The 20,718-nt window shown below is 39.1% G+C and overlaps 1 protein-coding gene across 2 annotated transcripts; it reads left to right on the top strand.

Annotated features, from left to right (window-relative positions):
* The first annotated feature begins 1,596 nt into the window (after positions 1-1,596).
* trip10b (thyroid hormone receptor interactor 10b) lies at positions 1,597-19,386 on the top strand. 2 transcript variants are annotated; one of them, XM_034130293.1, is made up of 15 exons: positions 1,597-1,916; positions 9,136-9,251; positions 9,369-9,422; positions 10,290-10,437; positions 10,544-10,606; positions 11,069-11,173; positions 11,434-11,562; positions 11,751-11,897; positions 13,054-13,215; positions 14,725-14,748; positions 16,571-16,680; positions 17,327-17,459; positions 17,661-17,728; positions 18,400-18,506; positions 18,596-19,386. In XM_034130293.1, exons 1-15 carry the CDS (start codon positions 1,893-1,895, stop codon positions 18,730-18,732), a joined length of 1,527 nt encoding a protein of 508 aa, XP_033986184.1. In that variant the 5' UTR covers positions 1,597-1,892; the 3' UTR covers positions 18,733-19,386. The 2 variants fall into 2 exon arrangements, with proteins under 2 accessions (XP_033986184.1, XP_033986185.1); XM_034130294.1 differs by lacking the exon at positions 14,725-14,748 and having other exon boundaries at positions 1,598-1,916.
* Positions 19,387-20,718: the final 1,332 nt, after the last annotated feature.

Below are 20,718 nucleotides of genomic sequence, written 5' to 3'. Positions count from 1 at the left end.
TTAGAGGCAAGCTCCTATGAGTCTGAATTTATTCTAAGGTGAATTCATCTCCTTTGGATAATCAATGTTCAATCAGTAGGCCAAAGAGGAATGCAAAGGCGGCACAGTGGTCAGGAATGTCATGCAATACAACAGTACCTGCATCCCAACAGCTACAACAGCCCAAAATCATCTGGACTGATGAAGTGCATTTGGGGGGAAGGTGCATTTCTTTATATTATTTATATATATTGGCAAACTCAACACTTGAACCTTCTCTGTGCTCAACATGAAATATTTTGCTATGAGTCACACATTGTTTCATTTAGCAGTATGACTTGAATTGTGTAAGTGTATTTCCTGCCGTTACTAGATTTCCTGTCAATCAACTGATTCATTCATTGATTCATCGTTTCACTTGTTTGTAACGTTAGGTATTTCAATTTATAACAAAGCATCATATTTTATAAATCTTTCTGTCTTGTATTGTAGAAATCTTAACTTCTAGAGCAGACAATAAATGTAATGAAGTGTATAGTATACACTATCTATCTATTCATTCTAAAATATTGTGGAGTATAGAAGAAGAACATTTTAAAAACAACACTATAGAGTAAAACAAATCTGCTTATATTTTAGGGCTGTATTTGAGACAAGCTATTCTCGGGCATTCTGGTTAATATCATACAAGATGTGCGTCATCTCAACACACGGTGGCGCCCTTGTGTTGCACAAACTGATTAGACTTCATGGGAGGAAAGGTGTGTCTCCACAGGTATGATGACGTCATCTAACAAACAGGGAGTGATCATCAGGTGGCGCTGCATGAAGAAGAGGACATACTAGATACAGTGATGTATAATCTCTAGATCTTAAGATATTTCACTGAATGAGGGGAAATTGTTCACCTGCTGGTGGCGCTAGCTGACAAACTTGATGCACACACACACACACACACACACACACACACACACACACACACACACACACACACACACACACACACACACACACACACACACACACACACACACACACACACACACACACACACTATAGTGCCTGTAATCTTTTTACAAGTTGTTTGATTTATCCAGTGTATAATGATTTATTTTACTTTATTATCTCAGGTTCAATATATGTTACATTGTATTCCCGTTTTACTGCAGGACAATAAAAAGGTGTGTTTATTTAAAGGACCCAGTAACATTTATGTTAGATAATAAAATCAACCTTTAGGTCTTATTTTTTAATATATTTATACTTTTTTTTTTAATGATTGTTTCTTTTTCTTTTAACCTATGTGTCTTAGTTATTATAATTATATAATTATAATTATAATTATTTTTCCCATTATGACTATGTCGGTTGGTGTTCCTGTCATGTCATGTTGAAAAAAGAGAAGCATGATATCCACCGCACATACATCTGCACTATGGCTGTATTATATGTATATTTCTTAATAAAGATATTTGAAACAGAAAATGGCATCAAGCTGCTTCTTTAAGATGCAAACAAACAGAGGCGCTGTGGGAAGGTTTTCCCACCGCTCCTCCCTCCCCCTCTCCCCCTCTCTGGTTTTTTCTCTCTCTCTCTCTCCCTCTCCCTCTCTCGCTCTCGCTCTCTCCCTCTCTCGCTCTCGCTCTCTGGGACCCAAACTTGTTTCAGGAAAAAGCGCCTGCACATATTTTCTCTCTGAAGAAACAGGACGGCCGTGTCCGTGCCAAAGGAGAAGGCGTAAACTTCCTCCAAACATTTCCTCCGCCATCTCCGCTTTCGAGCATTTTGTGGAATCGTTTGTAGCGAGAGGAGTTTTTTTATTATCTGGTTTTTCCACCTCCGACAGCACCTGGTTGTTTCTCTTTTAACACGGACTCCTACTTCCTTTCCTCAAACATCTGAATTGTGCGGACATGGACTGGGGAACAGATCTGTGGGTAAGTTGACAGCTGACACAAGAAGTAGAGCCCTCTGGGAGAAGTCGTTACTAAAACAAAAACCATCCCTTAAGAGAACCGCTTTTGTTTTCGTCGACACAATGTGTACTTTTCCACGGCAGGCCTGGGCTAATCTTGCGGAGTAAAAAAAGGCTTCAGCCAGATGATTTCGCAACTCCTTGCTCCCTGCATACCTTTTCATACACAGAGGGGAAAGAAGAGTGTTTTATTACTCTTTCTGGCCACCTTATCTACACACTGTAGGCTAAAGGTGTACTCCACCACACCCCCCCTTCATGCATGCTCTAACCTGAGCTGTGCTTTGTGATAACAGCTCTCAGGATTGTCCCTGCATCTGGTCAGTGTCTCCCTTCAGCTGTGAATCACAGTGACAGTCATCAGGTCAGATAACAGTGTCCTCTGTGCAGGGAACAGGGAGCAGGAGGAAAAAGCACCCAACACAAGGAGCATCTGATCAGGGCTGCAAGTTACAATTATCTGCATTAGTTTCCCGGTGAACCAATCAATTGTTTGGCATATGAGGAATGATTAATGTAAAAAAAAAGACAATATGTGGTCAAATTAGTGCTGAGTATTATGCAGGAAACCATATATTCTGACATGATTGACCAAATACCTCAATATCGTTAAAAATATTTTTGTCCGAACCCTTTTACTGGCTATTTTGAGTATGTGTTGGACTCTCATGGCCTTAAAACGAGGGTTAATGTATCTAAACCTAAAAGGGGTCTTGTTATGATAATTTTAAGGTTTTATATTTCAGTATTTCGTGCCTCTACTGCGACATGTTTACATGATTTAATGTTCAAAAAGTGTTTTATTTTTCTCATACTTCCTGGGCTGCAGCACCTCTTTTTAGCTGGCTGGCTCTGCTGTGATTGGTCAACCTTTTAGAGATGTCCCGCCCCTTAGCCTATCACATACTATGTGCGCTAGCAAATCGAAGCACACATGTTACATAGTGATGTCACTATGTTACAGAAGTAAACAAAGGAGTCCAGTGTAGGAGAGAAACTCCCTCTGGAGGGAACTTTCTGATTTTAGCCTTTGCAGACCATTTACATGCACAAAAACCTATATAACACACTACAGGAAACCCCTTTGGAAAACAAGCCCAAAGCTTAGAACTAACCATGCAATTATCTTTTACTATAATATTATAAAAAATGGGCATTACATTTAGTTTGGCATTTTATTCCATCCCTCCTCACCACTATAGAGAAATGTGCTTCTATCCACTTTACTTTTACTTTCACATAGGGTTGTTTAAAGGGGCCCTTTTTTGCTTTTCGGTGTGTGTTTTTGAATTTTTTTGGTACAATACTGAGGTTTTTATGTATTTATTAGGTCTATACTGTAAGTGTAAGAATAAGAGATTAGTATTAGATCTCCTGCCTGCCTCCTAGCCTAGACTCCAGAACTATAATGGAAAGGACTTTATTGCAATATTCTGACCAATTTGAGTACTGTATGCACATGTGTGTATTTCAAATTTTTCGATTATCATAATTCAAACAATCATTTAATCATAGATATAGCAAATATATTGTACGGTTGACCATGGCCGGTTTTTATCAAAAAGAGGTTTAGGTTTTTGATAGGTAATCATCACTATTGTGGATTTAATGACTAAATGGGTTACAGGGCAACTAAAGAATAACTAGAACAGTTTGGAAAACCACAGATTGTCTTATAAACCAGACAACACTACAATTCGATATCCAAAATCTGTGAAGATATTGATTCTCATATTGTGATGTGGATATAAAACCTGCCTCAAATAACTTGTTATGTCCTACCAGCAGTTTAGGAGCTGAAGACATCCTGTTTACTACCCCTTATAACACAGGAAGGCAGGAAATCCTCACATTTCAGAGACTGAAACCTGAGAACGTTTGGCATTTTTGCCTCATACCAAATGCCAAAATAGCTCCTAATACATTTTCTGATTATTGCTTCATCAGTCATTAACAGTGTTGGAAGAAGTACTCAGATCCTGTACTTGGGTAAGAGTAGAAATAATATGGTCTCAAAATAAGTCCTGATTTCAAAGAAGTACAAAAAGGTTCTGTATTAGGGTTAAAAGTTACTTAAAGGTCACATATTATGCAAATCCACTTTTATACATAACCATGTGTCCCCTCTGTGTAAAGAGACTCTGAAAGTTTCAGGAGAAAAGATAAAAACCTGTCTGAAAATGAGCTGATCAGATTTTGGCCACTTTATGATGTCATAACGATGTTTCGGGTTGTGTAACCATTAGCCAATAACTAACCAAGGTAACCCCCCCCCTTATCACCTGAATCTCCTCCGAGAGCACCATTGTGTTCTTTTTAACCAAATATCTCTCAGAGGGGCGTGGGGAGGGGCTCCTTATTTTCATCTAAAGTAACAGACAGAGAATCAGCACTTTTTGAAACAGGGCTGAAACAGAGGGGATTATGGGATGCTGCAATGATCTGTTTGGTATTTGGAACCAAACACTTCAGAGACATGTTTTGTATATATCTGAGACCTATAATATATTGATGAAAAATAGTATAATAGGGGACCTTTCAGTAAAACATCCTGACTGTTTTTGATATTTGGTTTAAAGCAGAATTTTGGGGCAAACAGAACTAATCTTGCTGTGATTATGTTCACAGTCTGCAGCACACTGTGAGATTAAACCGGTGGTGGATAGTAAGAAGTAGTAAGTACATTTATCCAAGTACAGTACGAGAGATCTCTTGATTATTATCTTCATGAATGAATCCATTTGGTCAAGGAAATAGGAGTAAACAGAGAAAAAATCCCCACATTTCTCTCCAAAATCCCAAATTGTCACTTGTTTTTTCCGACAAACACTAACAAACCTGTCCATATAATCATTAAATCGATAACCAATTACACATTTTTCAAGTTCCAGATCAAAGGTACTGCTCTTTTTTTTTGAGGACTGTCAATCAGGCTTCTTATTGGCATTTATAGCAATCCTTCCTTCTGAAAAACAAATTGGATTGTCTTTCATTTGTTTTGGGTTAAAGCCCTAAACTGAACAGTAGATGGTTTGATGTACACACAAGTGAAACATGCCCTTATATGTCATCAAGTTTCTACCTTCCATCTCTTTCAACAAGGCCTGCCTGTATATGACAGTTTAGACATGTTTCCCCCTACATTCTGCCTGATGTGTTTCATTCATTTACATGTTGTATTTTTCAATCTGAATTTGCAAAAGCACTAGTTATAAAATAAATATAGTGAAGTAATACTACAGAAATTCCCTCTGAAATGAAGTAGAGTAGAAGTATAAAGAAGTAGAACATGCAAATACTCAAATATAAGTACTTTCAAATGTTAATGCATTCAATAAATGTACTTCATGTGCTCTAAAAGAAGGCAACATACCCTAAGTTAAAACAAATGAACAACAATTTGCTTTGCTTGTTCTTTTAGTAAATCAGTTTGAAAGTAGCCTGTAATCGCTAAAAACACATCACGACATCAGTTAATGTTAATGACTGGTGCAGTCCAGTGCAGCTCTGGGTAAATACAAACTTAGCCTTATTAAATAGTGTTTGTGATTCATGCATACAAAACAAATGTTAATGTAGAGGTTAGTTGGTACAAAATACATGAAGGTGTTGCATAGCTAACTGAACCTGATGACAAAATATGAGCTTGCTTATATGTAACGTGTTCAGAATAAGTTGAGTTATAATGGGTTATATGAAATATGGTCTGACCTGACAGTTATTAAAATGTGGTCAATAAGATTATATAAATAAAGTTACAAAGTGCTTCTCATGGTGAAATGCATATCCAGTTTTATAGAGGTCACAAATAAATGACAGTCCCCATACAGGGAAGGCAAGTTGAGACAGAGTGGTTTTGAGTCGTACTGTCACCACCACTACACTGATGACTACGATATCTACCTGTATCAGCGAGCAGTGATGCAGTTGAACTGACAAGGCAGGTTATCTGGAGGTAGGGTTGCATATCGTTGACTTTTTTACGATACCGATACCGATACCACTGAACGATACCGATACTCGACCTATACATATCGTAATACTTTCATGTTGCATAAGGGAAAAATTGAATCATCCCGCAATTACTCCCATGAAGCGCTTTATGATATAGTTAACATGTCAAATGAATATTAAATTCAATTGTGGGACTCCCACACTCCACAGTGACTCGTTTGCGGAGTTTCACGGCAAAATTGACATTCTAATTTTGACGGTTTGGGTGTGAGTTTAAGGATATTATGCCTTACTTGCACCCCTAACTGGAGGTAACATATGTAGAAAGAAAATGTACCAAGGATTGAGCCCTGTGGAACTCCACAGAGTAGAGGGACAGGTGATGAATCACAGTAGCAAGCAACGTTAAGGACGACACAAGATACAAACCCACTTTTTGAGCTCTTCTGAAAAGTCAAATGCAGCTGTTTAGTTAAGGACAATGAGGATAGAACTTTTCAATCTTAGTAGTGACGTTTTTAAAGGGGCCCTAAAATGCTAATTTTCCGGTTCAGATTTGTAATTTGTGTCTCTACTGTGACATGTCTCCATGCTTTAATGTTCAACAAGCTCTATATTTTTCTCATACTGCCTGTGCTGTAGCACCTCTTTTCACCCTCTGTCTGAAACCAGAGCCCAGTCTGCTCTGATTGGTTAGCTGGCCGGCTCTGTTGTGATTGGTCAATCACTTAGAGATGTCCTGCCCCTTAGCCTATAGTACAATGTGTTGGAGCGTTAGCCAAGAGAAGCGCAAGTGTTACTGTTAGTGATGTCACTATGTTACAGAAGTAAACAAAGGAGTCCAATGGAGACTTTTCAGGCAGGAGGAGAGAAACTTCTTCTGGAGGGTACTTTGTGATTTTATCCTTTGCAGACCATTTACATGCACACAAGCCTATATAACACATTGCAGGAAAGGGAAAACCCAATAAGCACAATAGGGCCTCTTAAACATATTGTTTGCCTCGTTGAATCTCTAAGACATTTTAAATGTTATGTTGCAGGTTGTGAGGCTCCAGTGACTTCCTGTTTGCTCAGTTGATTGCTTTGAATAGAAAAGATCTCCAGATGATTCCTAGCAACTGATTAACACATTACAAAAGTCCCTACTAGCTAAAACATTAAGTGCAACCTTATTTAGTTAATCAGTAGTTTGAGAATACTTAATAAGAACTCTACAAAAACGTTATGAACAGTTTGTGCACACAGTTGAGCTCACGTTATGACTGAGTATAAGCTACAATCTGACCTTAGATCAGTGTGTATCAGGAAACATATGCTGCTGCGTGCCGTTACAGTGAGGGGTGGGACTAGTCTGACTGGTTCCTGGATTTTGAGAGGCCCCTGGGACCGTCAGTCACTGGGCGGAGGTTCACACTGAGCTAATGATTATCTCATTCCTGAACCCTCTCTGTCTCCCTATCAGCATTTCCTCCTCTGGCACAAACATGTAGATGTGTTACAGTGGAAGTATTGGGGCGTAGCAAGTGAAGTGGTGAATACGTGCAGGAATTTGTCATAAAGTTATGTTTCTATGATTTCTTTCTAGTGCAAATAAACCCCAGTTTTCTTTTTCTCTCATCCTGTTCCTCCTTTTCGTATCCAGGACATTGCTAACTGTGCTACATATGATCTCCATTTAGCTTTGCCCTTCTCCGAGGACTCAAAATCACACACACACACACACACACACACACACACACACACACACACACACACACACACACACACACACAGACAATCAAGAGGTGCAGTCTCAGCATCAGTTCTTCTTTGTCACATTAGCCTTCAGTGAGTATGTCATGACGTGTAGAAATAAGCCAGTGGGGACAGAGACTACAAACGTTACCTGTCCAACAGGTTTGTGTGTGTGTGTGTGTCGTTTCGTTTTAAATAGAGACAGAGAGGAATGTTGGAAGGACAGTTCTTCTTTCTCTACTACACCTTTGTAGTTTATGTTTGTGAAAGAAATTAAAGTGTGTGTGTGTGTGTGTGTGTGTGTGTGTGTGTGTGTGTGTGTGTGTGTGTGTGTGTGTGTGTGTGTGTGTGTGTGTGTGTGTGTGTGTGTGTGTGTGTGTGTGTGTGTGTGTGTGTGTGTGTGTGTGTGTGTGTGTGTGTGTGTGTGTGTGTGTGTGTGTGTGTGTGTGTGTGTGTGTGTGTGTGTGTGTGTGTGTGTGTGTGTGTGTGTGTGTGTGTGTGTGTGTGTGTGTGTGTGTGTGTGTGTGTGTGTGTGTGTGTGTGTGTGTGTGTGTGTGTGTGTGTGTGTGTGTGTGTGTGTGTGTGTGTGTGTGTGTGTGTGTGTGTTCTTCTTCTTCTTCGTCCTTCCCGTTTCCCTTTTGTCTCACGCTCCACAGCCCTGAATGAAATGTGGTTTGAGCTAAAACACTTCTTAGTTACGTTCTTAGTTTCCTAGTCTCGATTCGGAGTTCGTCAGCAACTATACTGACAATTGAATCATAGTGTACAAAGATAACTTACTGCTTTCAGGGTTTGTTTTTTTAACTCCTCTGAGACAGTGCATTTTAAATGTTTGCATTTTTGGACTGCTGGTTGGTCTTAGTCTCAGTGTCTGCAGTGTATTGACAATAGCTAATTCTAGATTCTCCATTGTGATACTGATCTCATTTGATAGTGAAATTATCTTGTTTGAGTTTTGGACTGTCAAGTAAAAGAAAGTAATTTAAATGTAACACCTTTCGGAGGCTTTAGGATGATATAGTGATGGTTATTTATACTTTCTACATTTTTGATACTTTACTGGCAGTAAATATACAGCAGATTTATCCACAATAAAACACAATCAGTAGTTGGAAACGTATAACCCTTGACTTGGAAAGACACTTCTTATGTTCCCCATGCTCTATGTGGCATGTTCTGCAGCCAGATTCACTTCTTGTTTCAGAAGCGTTTTGCTTTCAGTAAGTAGTGAAACCTAATCCAACCTCAATGTTTGACCTATTCTTTTACTATGTCTCATTGTGTGTTCTAACGGCTGCAAGTACTACACTGATGTACCTCATTTAAAATGAAAAGTGTTAAATCAAAAGCACGAAGCCAAAACAATGAAAACAGTGTGTTAGGGGTTTTCTGAGACACATTTCGAGCTCAGGGTGTTTCTCAACAGCAGCGTTTGTGTGCACGTAAACATGTATTAAAACATCTGTCTCTCTGTGCTGTTCCTCTCTTAGGACCAGTATGATCACATCGACAAGCACACGCAGTCGGGCCTGGACCTGGTGGAGCGCTACATAAAGTTTGTGAAGGAACGGACAGAAATAGAGCAAGGCTACGCCAAACAACTCAGGTGTGCATTTAGTTTAAGAAAGTTCTCACATATTAACTTGAATTACGATCTTAAATAAGTGTTTGTGCATTTATATGTGTCTGATAGTCACTCTGCTTCTTTTACACTGACTCACAGGAATCTATCAAAGAAATATGCCAAACGAGGGGGCAAAGATGAGCAGGACTGCAAGTAAGAGAACAAAATAACGTTTTCTGTCCTTATTTTGCGTATATAAAATAAACAATTGTTGTTTCTGTTGCTCTAAGTCTTTCAATTCTGCCATTCTTGCACCACATATATATGCACTAAGAATGTCAATGAAGGCAGATGTAACACTAATAATGTGCAGTACATTTAGAAACTATACACTGTAGCTCCTTGATTTCACAACGTAGGTAAACTAAATTAGACTTCTCATTTGCTCACTCTCACTTATTAGCCTTTTTTTGTTGCAACATTTAATGCTAATGATAGCTTAAAAGGTCCCCTGACACTTTCATAGAAACATGACTAGTGTTTGTATTTTTGCTTTAAACTTCTTATATCCAAGAGTCATTTATAAAAGTCATGTATTATTTATGGATGAAGAATAACTGATCAGTATAGAACATGTGACACTATATTGCACTTGTTCAGAGTTTTGGGGGTTTTAACTTCCCTGGAAATGTTTTTTTACCGGGGGAAAGAGACAAGGAGGCCACAGGAAAAGCAAAAAGTGAGAGATACAGGAAAACCATTGTCATTGTACTGTTGCATTTTGGATAATTTAATAAACTGCACAAAACGACATTCTTGCCTGGACTTTGGATCTTTTCCCCTGCGTGAGATTCCCTAGCTGTTGCATCGGCGGCAGTTTTATTGAGTAAAATGTTCTGTTATAATTGTTCCACTGCAATTACAGTATTTCAAGGGGACATACGTTGTGTTCTTTGGTATGGTTTATATGTCCTAAGCGAGGTCCTTGTGTAAAAACGGCTCTATATTAGCATCATCGCTCAGCATGGGGAGAAATCCAGCTGTGACGATCCACTAATTGTCTCTCCCTCCGTGCTGCAGATTCAGCAATCACGCCTCCCTCCAGGAGATCCTGAACGAGCTGAACGATTACGCCGGCCAACGGGAGCTCATCGCTGAAAATATGATGACCGGCATTTGTGTGGACCTCACCAAGTACCTCCAGGATCTCAAACAGGAGCGCAAAACAGTGAGAGGGAGGGATACTACACGGGGAAGGAAGGAAGGGAGGGAGGGAATAACGGGTGTTATTGTCATAAACTGCAGCTTATTAACTGAAATATTTTCCTTCCCAGCACCTGGCTGATGCCAAGAAGGCCCAGCAGAATTTAGAGATCAGCTTTAAACAACTAGAAAGTGTGAGTCATGTTTTGTTGTTGCTGAAGTCTACTTTGGGTCACATGTTTGTTATTTAAAAGATTAGTTCACTTCAAATAAGAAAAAACACATTCACTTCCTTAATATCTTGTTCAAGCGGAAAGTTTGACATTACATATCTTACAATACATTTTATGGAACATTTGGGCAATTATGGAGTGTATTCTTGTGCAGTGTGAGAATTTGAGTTTATTTTATTCAACCTTAGTTGGTACACGTTCACATTGTTATTTTCAAGAAACCTTTAGTGAATTACTTGAAGTGAATGCATGTCTGTTGCAACTGAAAAAATAGTAGTCCTACCTTCTAATAATAGGTTGTAACTTATTACCATAATATGGGTTAATTCATCGTTTGATAATGTTTTATAGATCATATATATATACGGTGGCCAACAGGTGCGAAACACTTTCATTCATATGTGTGTGTGTACATGCTTGCAGACAAAGAAGCGCTTTGCCAAGGAGTGGGCAGAGACTGAGAAAGCCACTCAACAAGCCGAGAAAACGGAGAACGACGTCAACGCCACCAGGCTGGATGTTGAAAAAGTAAACGCACACACACACACACACACACACACACACACACACACACACAACATCCGAGCACTGATATTTCAAGATATCAAAGAAAGAATAACCTTGAACCTTCCTTGCCTCTCCTCCCTTTTGCTTCCTCCCTGCATCTGTTCCCTGCATTTCTCCCGCCTTTTGCATTTTGTTTTGCATCTTCTTTCCCTCTTCCTGCATCCTTTCATGCACTCCTCCCTTTTTCTCTACTATCGCTCCACCTTTCTTTTACTCTGAAGGCCAAGACACATGCCCATGGCCGCACACACACGGCGGAGGAGTGCAGGAACGACTATGCTGCACAGCTCCAGAAATACAACAAGGAACAAAACTTCTTCTACTACACGGAGATACCGCAGATCTTCAATGTGAGAAAAAAACACGTGTAAACACAATGCGGTACAACTGGGCAATACTCACACACTTCTTTTTAAATACGATTTGAAACCAAACCCTTTAAAATCAAATCCTGTCTATTTGAAGGTGCATCTTATAAACATTGTAAATATATAATATGAACTTTAAGGAGGCTGTGATATGTTTGTGCGTGGAACAGAAAATGCAGGACATGGATGAGCTGAGGATTCGGCGGATGGCGGAGGGATACTGCCAGTTTGCAGACATCGAGAAGAAAGTGCAGCCCATCATCTCAAAGTGTTTAGAAGGGATTTCCACCGCAGGAGGGAAAATTAATGAAAAACAGGTAAATGTTGTCGGTCGTGTTAATACGGTCATTTAGTTTGAATCTGTTTCACGCACATTATAAAACAATAATGGGACTGTGGCTCTCTGTCCTGTTTCATATCTAAGACAACTGTGATCTTATTGGTTTGGTACTAGGAGGGAGGCTGGTATACACTATGTTGTGATGTTCTAAAAGGAATAGTTTTAGTTATAGTATTTTGGGGGAATTGGCTTATTTGGTATTTTGCAGAGAGAAAGATGATAAGATCGCTCATATTAAACTTCTTATCAAACTCTTAAAAAGAAAAGTAAATAAGCATTTAATGAGGCTACTTACCTGTTTCAATTTAAATGCACCCTATGGAGCTTTCTTGTTAAAAAAACAAATGTTTCTATTACATTTGGTGTCACTCGCCAAGATGCATGTTGTGGTTCCTTGAGTTTCAATTCATTCCTTATTAAACATTTGCAAAGCATTTGAAGGAACTCTTCAACCAGGAAATGAGCATTTGTAAATCAATTATTCACCCTTTGTTAACGTGGACTCTTGAAAAAAGCAGACTTCTTTTCTGGCATCGCTATAAGAATCCAAAAATAAAGGAAATATTTGCAGAATTGAAGTGAATGGGGGGGATGTTTTACCCTTGTGTAAAAATAGGACAGGAGCTTTCCAAAGTCCTGCTGACAAAAAAAGAAGGAACTACTTTAGTAGAGACCTACGTATTGCTGACACTGCAGTTTACTGATTTAAAGAAGCCCTATTGTGCTTTTTTGGGGTTTCCCTTTCCTGTAGTGTGCTGTATTGGTGTGTGTGCATGTAACTGGTCTGCAAAGGCTAAAATCACAAAGTTCCCTCTCAAAGTGTCTCTCCCACAAAGTCTCCCCCCCCCCCCCTGCCTGAAACGCCTCCATTGGACACCTTTTTTTACATCCGTAACATAGTGACATCACTATGTATAACGCGTTTCTATTAGCTAGCGCGAGACATGTCACAGTAGAGAAAATACAAATATGAACCTGATAATGAGCTTAATAAAAACACATCAGCTAATGTAGTGTAACCAGCCCTTCCAGTATCAGACGGGCTCAGTTGAACACCTGTTGTTACTCTGAATCAACAGAAACAACACCTTACTTTCTTTGATGTAAACGTTTGTCCATTTGTCTCCCTGCAGGACTCGATGCTGTTCATAGAGCAGCACAAATCTGGTTTCGAGCGACCTGCAGATGTTGAGTTTGAAGACTACACCCAGGGAATCAAATCAGCCACCTCTGAGTCCAGCCTCAACCCTCCTAAAGTGCGCGCCAAGCTCTGGCCTTTCAGCAAGAAGACCAAGGTGAATTTGTTTATCTCTTCCCATTAGCCTTGCTTTGCCTTTGTATAAAATATGCAGTGTCTCAGAGACAAGATATGTACTGCCTCTCCCCTCTCTGCCAAGCCTGCTTTGGCATATGACAACTTGAAAATCCTCCTTGTCCTGTTCTTCAAATGGGGCTCAACTAGTCCGGGCTACTAATATGTTATTGGGCTCAAATGAACCTGTCATGTAAACCATATAACATTGATTCTTTAAACTCTGTAAACATGGTTGATTAGAAGCTTTGTGAGAAGGAGGAATTTATTGTCGGTTCTGACTCAAATGGGATTTGTTGACAAAAGAAAAATAAATATCGGCAGACTTTTCCTTTTGATAACCGACACGTTTTCATTTCTAATAATAGTCAACAGTCCTCCGTACGTGTTGAAGAGAGGGTGTCATGTTACAGCTGATTGTGTTCAAACCGGTTCTTTTGGTTTGACGACCTGTTGCAGATTAATTTTACAAACAGCTTTGAAGAAGTCAAATACGTTCGTAGATCTGGGCCCGGCTCTCTTGTTATCCTCCTTTTTGTTGGCCACATAGAAGTGCAAAAGGAGGCTCACACAGTCTCATAACAATGCATTAAAACAAACACACACACACACAGAACTCAACTCACATTCCTCTCATGTCTTACCCCACGACCCAGTTGCCCTCAGGGACCAATTCTAATTCCTGTCTGCTGCAGACTTGCCCTAAAACACCCCTCGCTCTCTTATTAACTCCTTCTCCCCCTTTTTATCCCCAGAAAGTCTCTGCCTCTCTGACTCCCCGTTCTTCTTCTCTTCTGTATTTACCAGTGTAATTTTCTGCTTCCTTTGTTCTTCTTCCTCGTCTACTCCCTTGTCCCTTTTCCCCCCCTCTTCCTCAGTTTTCCCCTCCGTATTTCTCTCCACCGTCCCCTTTCCCACCGGGCAGCCGCCCCCTCTCCCTCCCCCTCTCCAAGCTGCAGCCCTCCCCTCTCTCCGTCTGCCTGAGAGAGTTTAATATTTCTATTAAACCCAGGATTTCCACCTTAATGATATTACACAAACAGCACCGGGTGAGTGACGACAGCTGCTCGTGTGTCCCCCCCCCCCCCCCCCCGCGCTGTGTGTAAACGTCCCCCCTCCTCATGCATTGATTACAGCAAAAGTATCAACCAAAGATCCAACACTATTAGTCAAAAGGCATGCACATGATATTTAAAAATAAAACATTACATGACAACTTACAAAAGTGCACCTTCATGTAGATAAGTAAGTAAAATAAAGTAAGTGTAACATGCAGAATGTAGTGTGGTGGCCGTTAGATAACAGTAGTAAAATGATATATTGCACAGTTATACACACATATTCTTGTCACAGTATTAAATGGCCTAACAGCCAGTAATGATAATTATCTTAACTAAGTACATATTGCACATTTCATGCTTGTTGCTCCAAATGTTTGCATGCGTTTGTTGTTCACCTTTCTCATTCCGAGTGTCCATTTTTCTCTGTCCAGATATCGCAAGCTGAAAAGCACATGGTAACCGTAATTAACACATATTTAAGGGTAGACGTCAAAGGTGCTTAAATAAAAGTGTTCTGGTGCTTGATTCTTTTAAAGGGGAAATATTATTTAAAGGGATAGTTTGGATTTTTGACAGTGGAGTTTCATGAGGAACTTATCAATAGAGGTAGGCACTCGCTAAGTTTGGTGACAGACAAAGGAGTGTCGGTTGCACGGATGCAAAGTAATGTACTGCTGTTCAAAAAATGCAAGCTATCCCTTTAATAATTTGTGTGTCAGTGGAAAAAAATCTTACAGATTTACCGATTTATTTTGTGTGTCATTTTAAATGCAGGTTTGCAGGGCTTCACGTGACCTCACCTTTAATCACAGCTGGGTGTGGTCAGGTGAACCAGCTGTAAGACTGCAGTGTTGAAAGTGCATGTAGTCGCCATGTGTTGGCACTGCAAACTGGATTATTTGCATGGGTGAAGCTACACCTTCATAAACATTTTTTAATGAATGTTTCCCATGGCACAGCGTTTTCAATCAGGGAACACTATTAACTTCATCTTTTAATCTAATTATTCTAATGATTCAAATGGACACGCTTTCTAATATATACTGTATCAAATTTGACAGCAGACTACTTGAAAACTAGAAAAAATAACTCGATGTAGCGATTAATTTATAGACCTGTTCACCCAAATAACAAAATCAAATGTTATCTTACTTACCTCTTATGGTTTCTTGCCATGCAAATAGCTTTGGTTTGGTAGGATATCTGACTCTGAAATATATGTTTTCCGTGAACAATTTGAATTGAAAAAACAGCAACATTCCCTTTTAGAAAAAGTGTGGTTGCTACTTTGAATAATCCAAACAAACAAGCTGTACAAAAAGATTCTAGTCTTTATCCAGATGAAATAATACCTATTTGTTATTCTGGCTATCTCGTTTTAAATCTTTTACCCTCATACTCATTCTTGACCTTTGTCTCTGTGGAGGTAAAACAAGACGGGCCCCTTTCTTTAGACTTAATATTTTGAGAAAATAATCCAGGATTTTATCACAACAAACTTTGTTTTTGAGCCTCATTTTAACAATATCTCAGCTCAAACTCCAGCAGGAGTCTACCACAAAGCTATTAACCAAACCAAGCTTTTTAACCAGTTCAAAAGTGAATAGTGCTTTGTTACTCCTCTGTCTCAAAATCTTAGGGAATTTAAATCAATATAATTTTTTGGAATAATTAGGATTGTTGCACATATGCAGTATGGCATTGGAGAAATAGTTGAAATTTGAAATTCAGTGGCATTCTCAGGGGATGTTATAATAATAATAATACACTTTATTTGTTTAGCACCTTTCATGCACAAAGCAGCCCAAAGTGATTTACAGAGAACATAACAACAATATTACAATAATATTAAAATAAATACAGAACATCTACAGTGATCCTAATGAAATTCCCGTGAATTAAAGCTGACAAGAAATTATAATATGTTCAAATAAAACAATTAAAAAAGAATGTGAAGCAAACGGAACAAATACAGTAAAACATGGACAATGATACTCGTGGGAATTGAAAGTTAACCCAAATTAAAAGTCATATTAAAAAATGGTTACTAATGGTGCTCTCCTCACTGTCTCTCTCTGTAACAAAGTGTGTTTCCTTGTAAAATAATAATGATGTGGCTCGGGTAAAGATACATTGGTTGTGGTTGAGTGACATCTGGTGGTGATCATTCATAAAAGTTGCTTTTTACATCATGCTTGGATAATAACTGTGTGTTTTGTGTGTGTGTCTGTCTGTGTGTGTGTGTGTGTGTGTGTGTGTGTGTGTGTGTGTGTGTAGCCACCTCTTGCAGAAGATTTCTCTCACCTTCCCCCGGAGCAGAGGAAGAAGAGGCTGCAGTCGAAGATTGACGAAATCTCTAAAGAGCTGCAAAAGGCGCTGGACCAAAGGTGACAACTTCACGATCATCCTGAAAAAAAACTGATTACATTTTTTCAACTGTTATTATTAGGTATTACCTTTGATGCATGGTGTTTACTGTGATCATATGATATTGTTTGAGGCAGCATAGATGGTGGTCACCTCAGTTAGTTCAAAGTGTCAGAGTGACATCGTTGAATTTTGAAGCTTTTGGATTTAGTTTAAAGGGGCCCTATTATGTTTTTTTTTAGGTGTGTTATATAGTTTTTTGTGCATGTAAATGGTCTGCAAAGGCTAAAATACAGAAAACAGTGATGTTTTTGACAAAAGTGTGCTCCTAATTCGGGAAACACCCTTTCCTTTTCCCCTGTAGATAAAGCCAGGTCCATAAATAAATGGTTTTCCCAGTTTGGTGCTGGAGAACTTAACTGGTCCACATTAAGTCTTGATCTCCAACACATTTGATATGAATTATAATTGTGAGCCAGGCCTTGTCACCCATCATCAGTACCTCACCTCACATATATCATATAGAGCTGTAACAAGTCTCCCTTCAGCAAGTCTCCTAGCTTCCCTCCTGTTTTTCATCAGTGATGCTACACAGGAGAGAAACTTCCCTAATGAGTGTTCACATTTCATAAATAATAACACTTTTCTTCCCCATTTTGCCCTCAGTGAGGCACTGGAGAAGATGAAGGGTGTCTACGAGCAGAATGCGCAGATGGGAGACCCCTCCAGTCTGGAGCCTCAGATCTCAGAAACGTCTCAAAACATCGGCCGCCTGAGGGGGGAGCTCGCCAAATATGAGGTTAACACACACACACACACACACACACACACACACACACACACACACACACACACACACACACACACACACACACACACACACACACACACACACACACACACACACACACACACACACACACACACACACACACACACACACACACACACACGCGCTATTTAAGTATCTTGTGCAAGTCTAACATCTTGTTCATCACAGACGTGGCTGTCGGAAGCAGTGGGAGGAGAGGAGTCTTCCAACGCCATCAACAATAATACTCAACACACGTAAGATCCGTATTTAAAGGAGTGTTTTTGGAGATTTGCTAATCCACTTTTATGCTGAGAAGTAAATGTTTGTTTATTTTATCTGAAGCTACTGCACGTTAGATTAGTTTAGCAAAGAGAGTAGTAGCACTTCTGCTAGGAAGCTAATTTGTTAGCGCCGCCGGCTTGTTATCACAGTATGATTATTTGACTAAACTGACTGTGGGTTAGATAATATTACAATCTTGCAGGTTTTAATAACTGATGTCATAGTTATTAAAACAGAATACAAATGTACATGCAAGACACTTAGTTCTTCCCTTAGACACTGCTATCGCTACTGTGGCTAAACTGATTTTTACCTTCATTCATTTGCATTTTGAATTGTGAATGATAGCTCTAACCAATCTCTTACAATGATATGTTATATAAATAACATAGAACACTGGTAATGACCCAGCTGTTCCCTGTTTCCAGTCTTTATGCTAAGCTAAGCTAACCCAGCTGCTGGATGTAGCTTTATTTTTACTTTACAGATATTGGAGAGCGGTATCAGTCTTTTTTTTATCTAACTCTAAGCTGGAAATCAAATCAAATCATTTCCCAAGATATTGAACTATTTTTTTAAATGTGAATGTTTAGCTGAATACAACAAATACAAATACTTGGTTTTTGTTCTTGGACATTTCCAGTGGTGTAGCAGCTGAACAGCCTCAGAATATCTACCTAGAGTTTGATGACGACTTTGATGACGTAGAAACTCCTGTTGGCCAGTGCATGGCCCTGTACACTTTTCAAGGTAAAGTGTTCATATTCATCCACTTAGCTCACTCATAAATGAATTTCATTTCAGGTTTTTAAACATGTCTTCATTGTGTGTGTGTGCAGGCAACAGCGAAGGCACCATTTCCATTACCGAGGGTGAGATGTTGAGTGTAATGGAGGAGGATAAAGGAGACGGATGGATGCGAGTACTTAGAGCCGGTGGAGAAGAGGGCTATATTCCTTCATCCTATGTGAAATAGCCCCATAACACACACACACACACACACACATACACATACACATACACATACACATACACATATACATACATACACTCACACACACACACACACTTTTGATGAAAATCAAGTTCAGAGCCAGAGGTGAATACAAAGTCATCCATGATAATTGGAGCTTTTCTCTACATCTTTTATCTCAGCCGGTGACGTGTCTGGCGAGATGAGCGAGTGATTAGGAAGCTTGTTATCGAGGCTGATTGCAATATAATAAAGTCCATGTCTCTACTCGCTGCTGCAGGGGAGGCCGTCTCTAAACTCAGACCGTCTGATCTTTATAGACTTCAGCTCTTTTAAATCCAAACTTTTGAATGTATAGCTGAACTTTTTGTCACAGCGTTAAGTGATAACTCTTGTAACATATTCAGCATCACAGTAGCATGACGCTACTTTTCTTTATGGTGATATATCCATTCACTTGACTTTCCCACTGCCATCTCTAATAACCTGCTGAGCATTTTTCATTTTGTAACACCGGCCCTCTGCTTAAACCTCTCTCCTGACAGGATAATGTGAGTTTTTCTTTTTATCTTTTTTATGTTTTATGACTAATAACTGGACGAAAACCACTACTCCTATAGGGAGTGAACACAATAAGGTCTGTCACAGTAAAGGATAGGTTCACTTTAATGCCTTTCCTAAAACATTAGTCAGGTGCCCATATGAACACTGACATTTTTGTTTGTTTTGCTTGCTGCAATCATTCCCACTTGTTCATTCTGGCCTCTTCCTAATATGCTTTTGTTCCCCAGGAAATAGGGACAAAATCCCTGTTGAAGTTATTTTTTAAATGTATACTGTATGTTGCTTTCTGTAGTCTGTTATATAGGTTTGTGTGCGTGTAAATGTTCTGCAGGGGCTAAAATCCCAAATGAAAAAAGCCCCCTTTTTACTTCCGTAACATACTACGTACCACTCACGCTTCTATTGGCTACATAGCGGTTGACAAATCACAACAGAGCCCAGCCAGCTAACCAATCAGAGCAGACTGGGCTCTGGTTTCAGACATAGGGTGAGAAGAGGTGCTGCAGTAAGAGAAAAATAAAGACAGTTTTGAACATTAAAGCATGGAGACATGTCACAGAAGAGGTATGAACATGTGTATAATAGGGCCCCTTCAAACTAATCAAGTAGGTACAATCCAAAGTTTCAAAGTTTGTAATAAACCATTTATTTCTCTGTGTTACTAACCCTCAACTGCATCTCAGCAGGAGAAATTATTGCACAGAGGAACATACTTTAATTTTGGAAGAAACCCTCTTGATATGAATAAATCAGGTCTCATACTGCCTTATATAAGCTTTAAATAAACATATTATTATACATATTAATACAAGAAATAATATAAACAAGAACACATTACATCAAGCAACAACTGCTTCAATAAACAGTTAATATGGGCACATGAGCTTTGATTCAAGGAGACTGTGAACCTAATCTTTATCTCCATATGATGTTACACTTTCTTTTCTAAAGAGAGACTTGCAAGGAAACTTCCTTTGCAATGTTTTGTGAATTTAAGAAGATAAAACAAGCACAGTGGCATTAAACATGTTGGAGTAAAAATACAGCATTTACCTGCATTCCTGGCACAAATACTTGGTGAAAAGTGTGTTCTGCGTTTGAGGTCGCTGCTTCAGAGATCAATACATAGCATGGAAATGCAAATCTAAAGTGGAGAAATATCAATTATTAAGTCCTTGTCTTTTACTTTTGAATTAAAACGTTGCACGGAAATTGCAGTTTTCAATTCTGGTCTTCAACTGTTTCTACTTTGACATTTTTACTCCCCTCATATTTGTATACTGGTTTTTAAACTGTCAAACCACTTGTCATATATTGAGCCTTCAGACGATCACTCTCAAACAATGGACATGTTTAAAACCTTTGACATTATTCTGAATTGAAATCCAGTTGACTTGTTAAATCACATTTCTGAAGAATTAATGA

Source organism: Trematomus bernacchii, unplaced genomic scaffold (assembly GCF_902827165.1).
Source record: "Trematomus bernacchii unplaced genomic scaffold, fTreBer1.1, whole genome shotgun sequence".
NCBI classification, from domain to species: Eukaryota; Metazoa; Chordata; class Actinopteri; order Perciformes; family Nototheniidae; genus Trematomus; species Trematomus bernacchii.
This window is presented reverse-complemented; position numbering and strand designations above follow the sequence as displayed.

Bases quoted from the DNA above. Each gene is read 5' to 3' on its own strand.
- trip10b (XM_034130293.1), top strand. From the start codon at position 1,893: ATGGACTGGGGAACAGATCTGTGG. The intron at 9,423-10,289 runs GTAAGAGAACAA...TCCGTGCTGCAG, and splicing joins AAAGATGAGCAGGACTGCAA to ATTCAGCAATCACGCCTCCC. The intron at 10,607-11,068 runs GTGAGTCATGTT...ACATGCTTGCAG, and splicing joins GCTTTAAACAACTAGAAAGT to ACAAAGAAGCGCTTTGCCAA.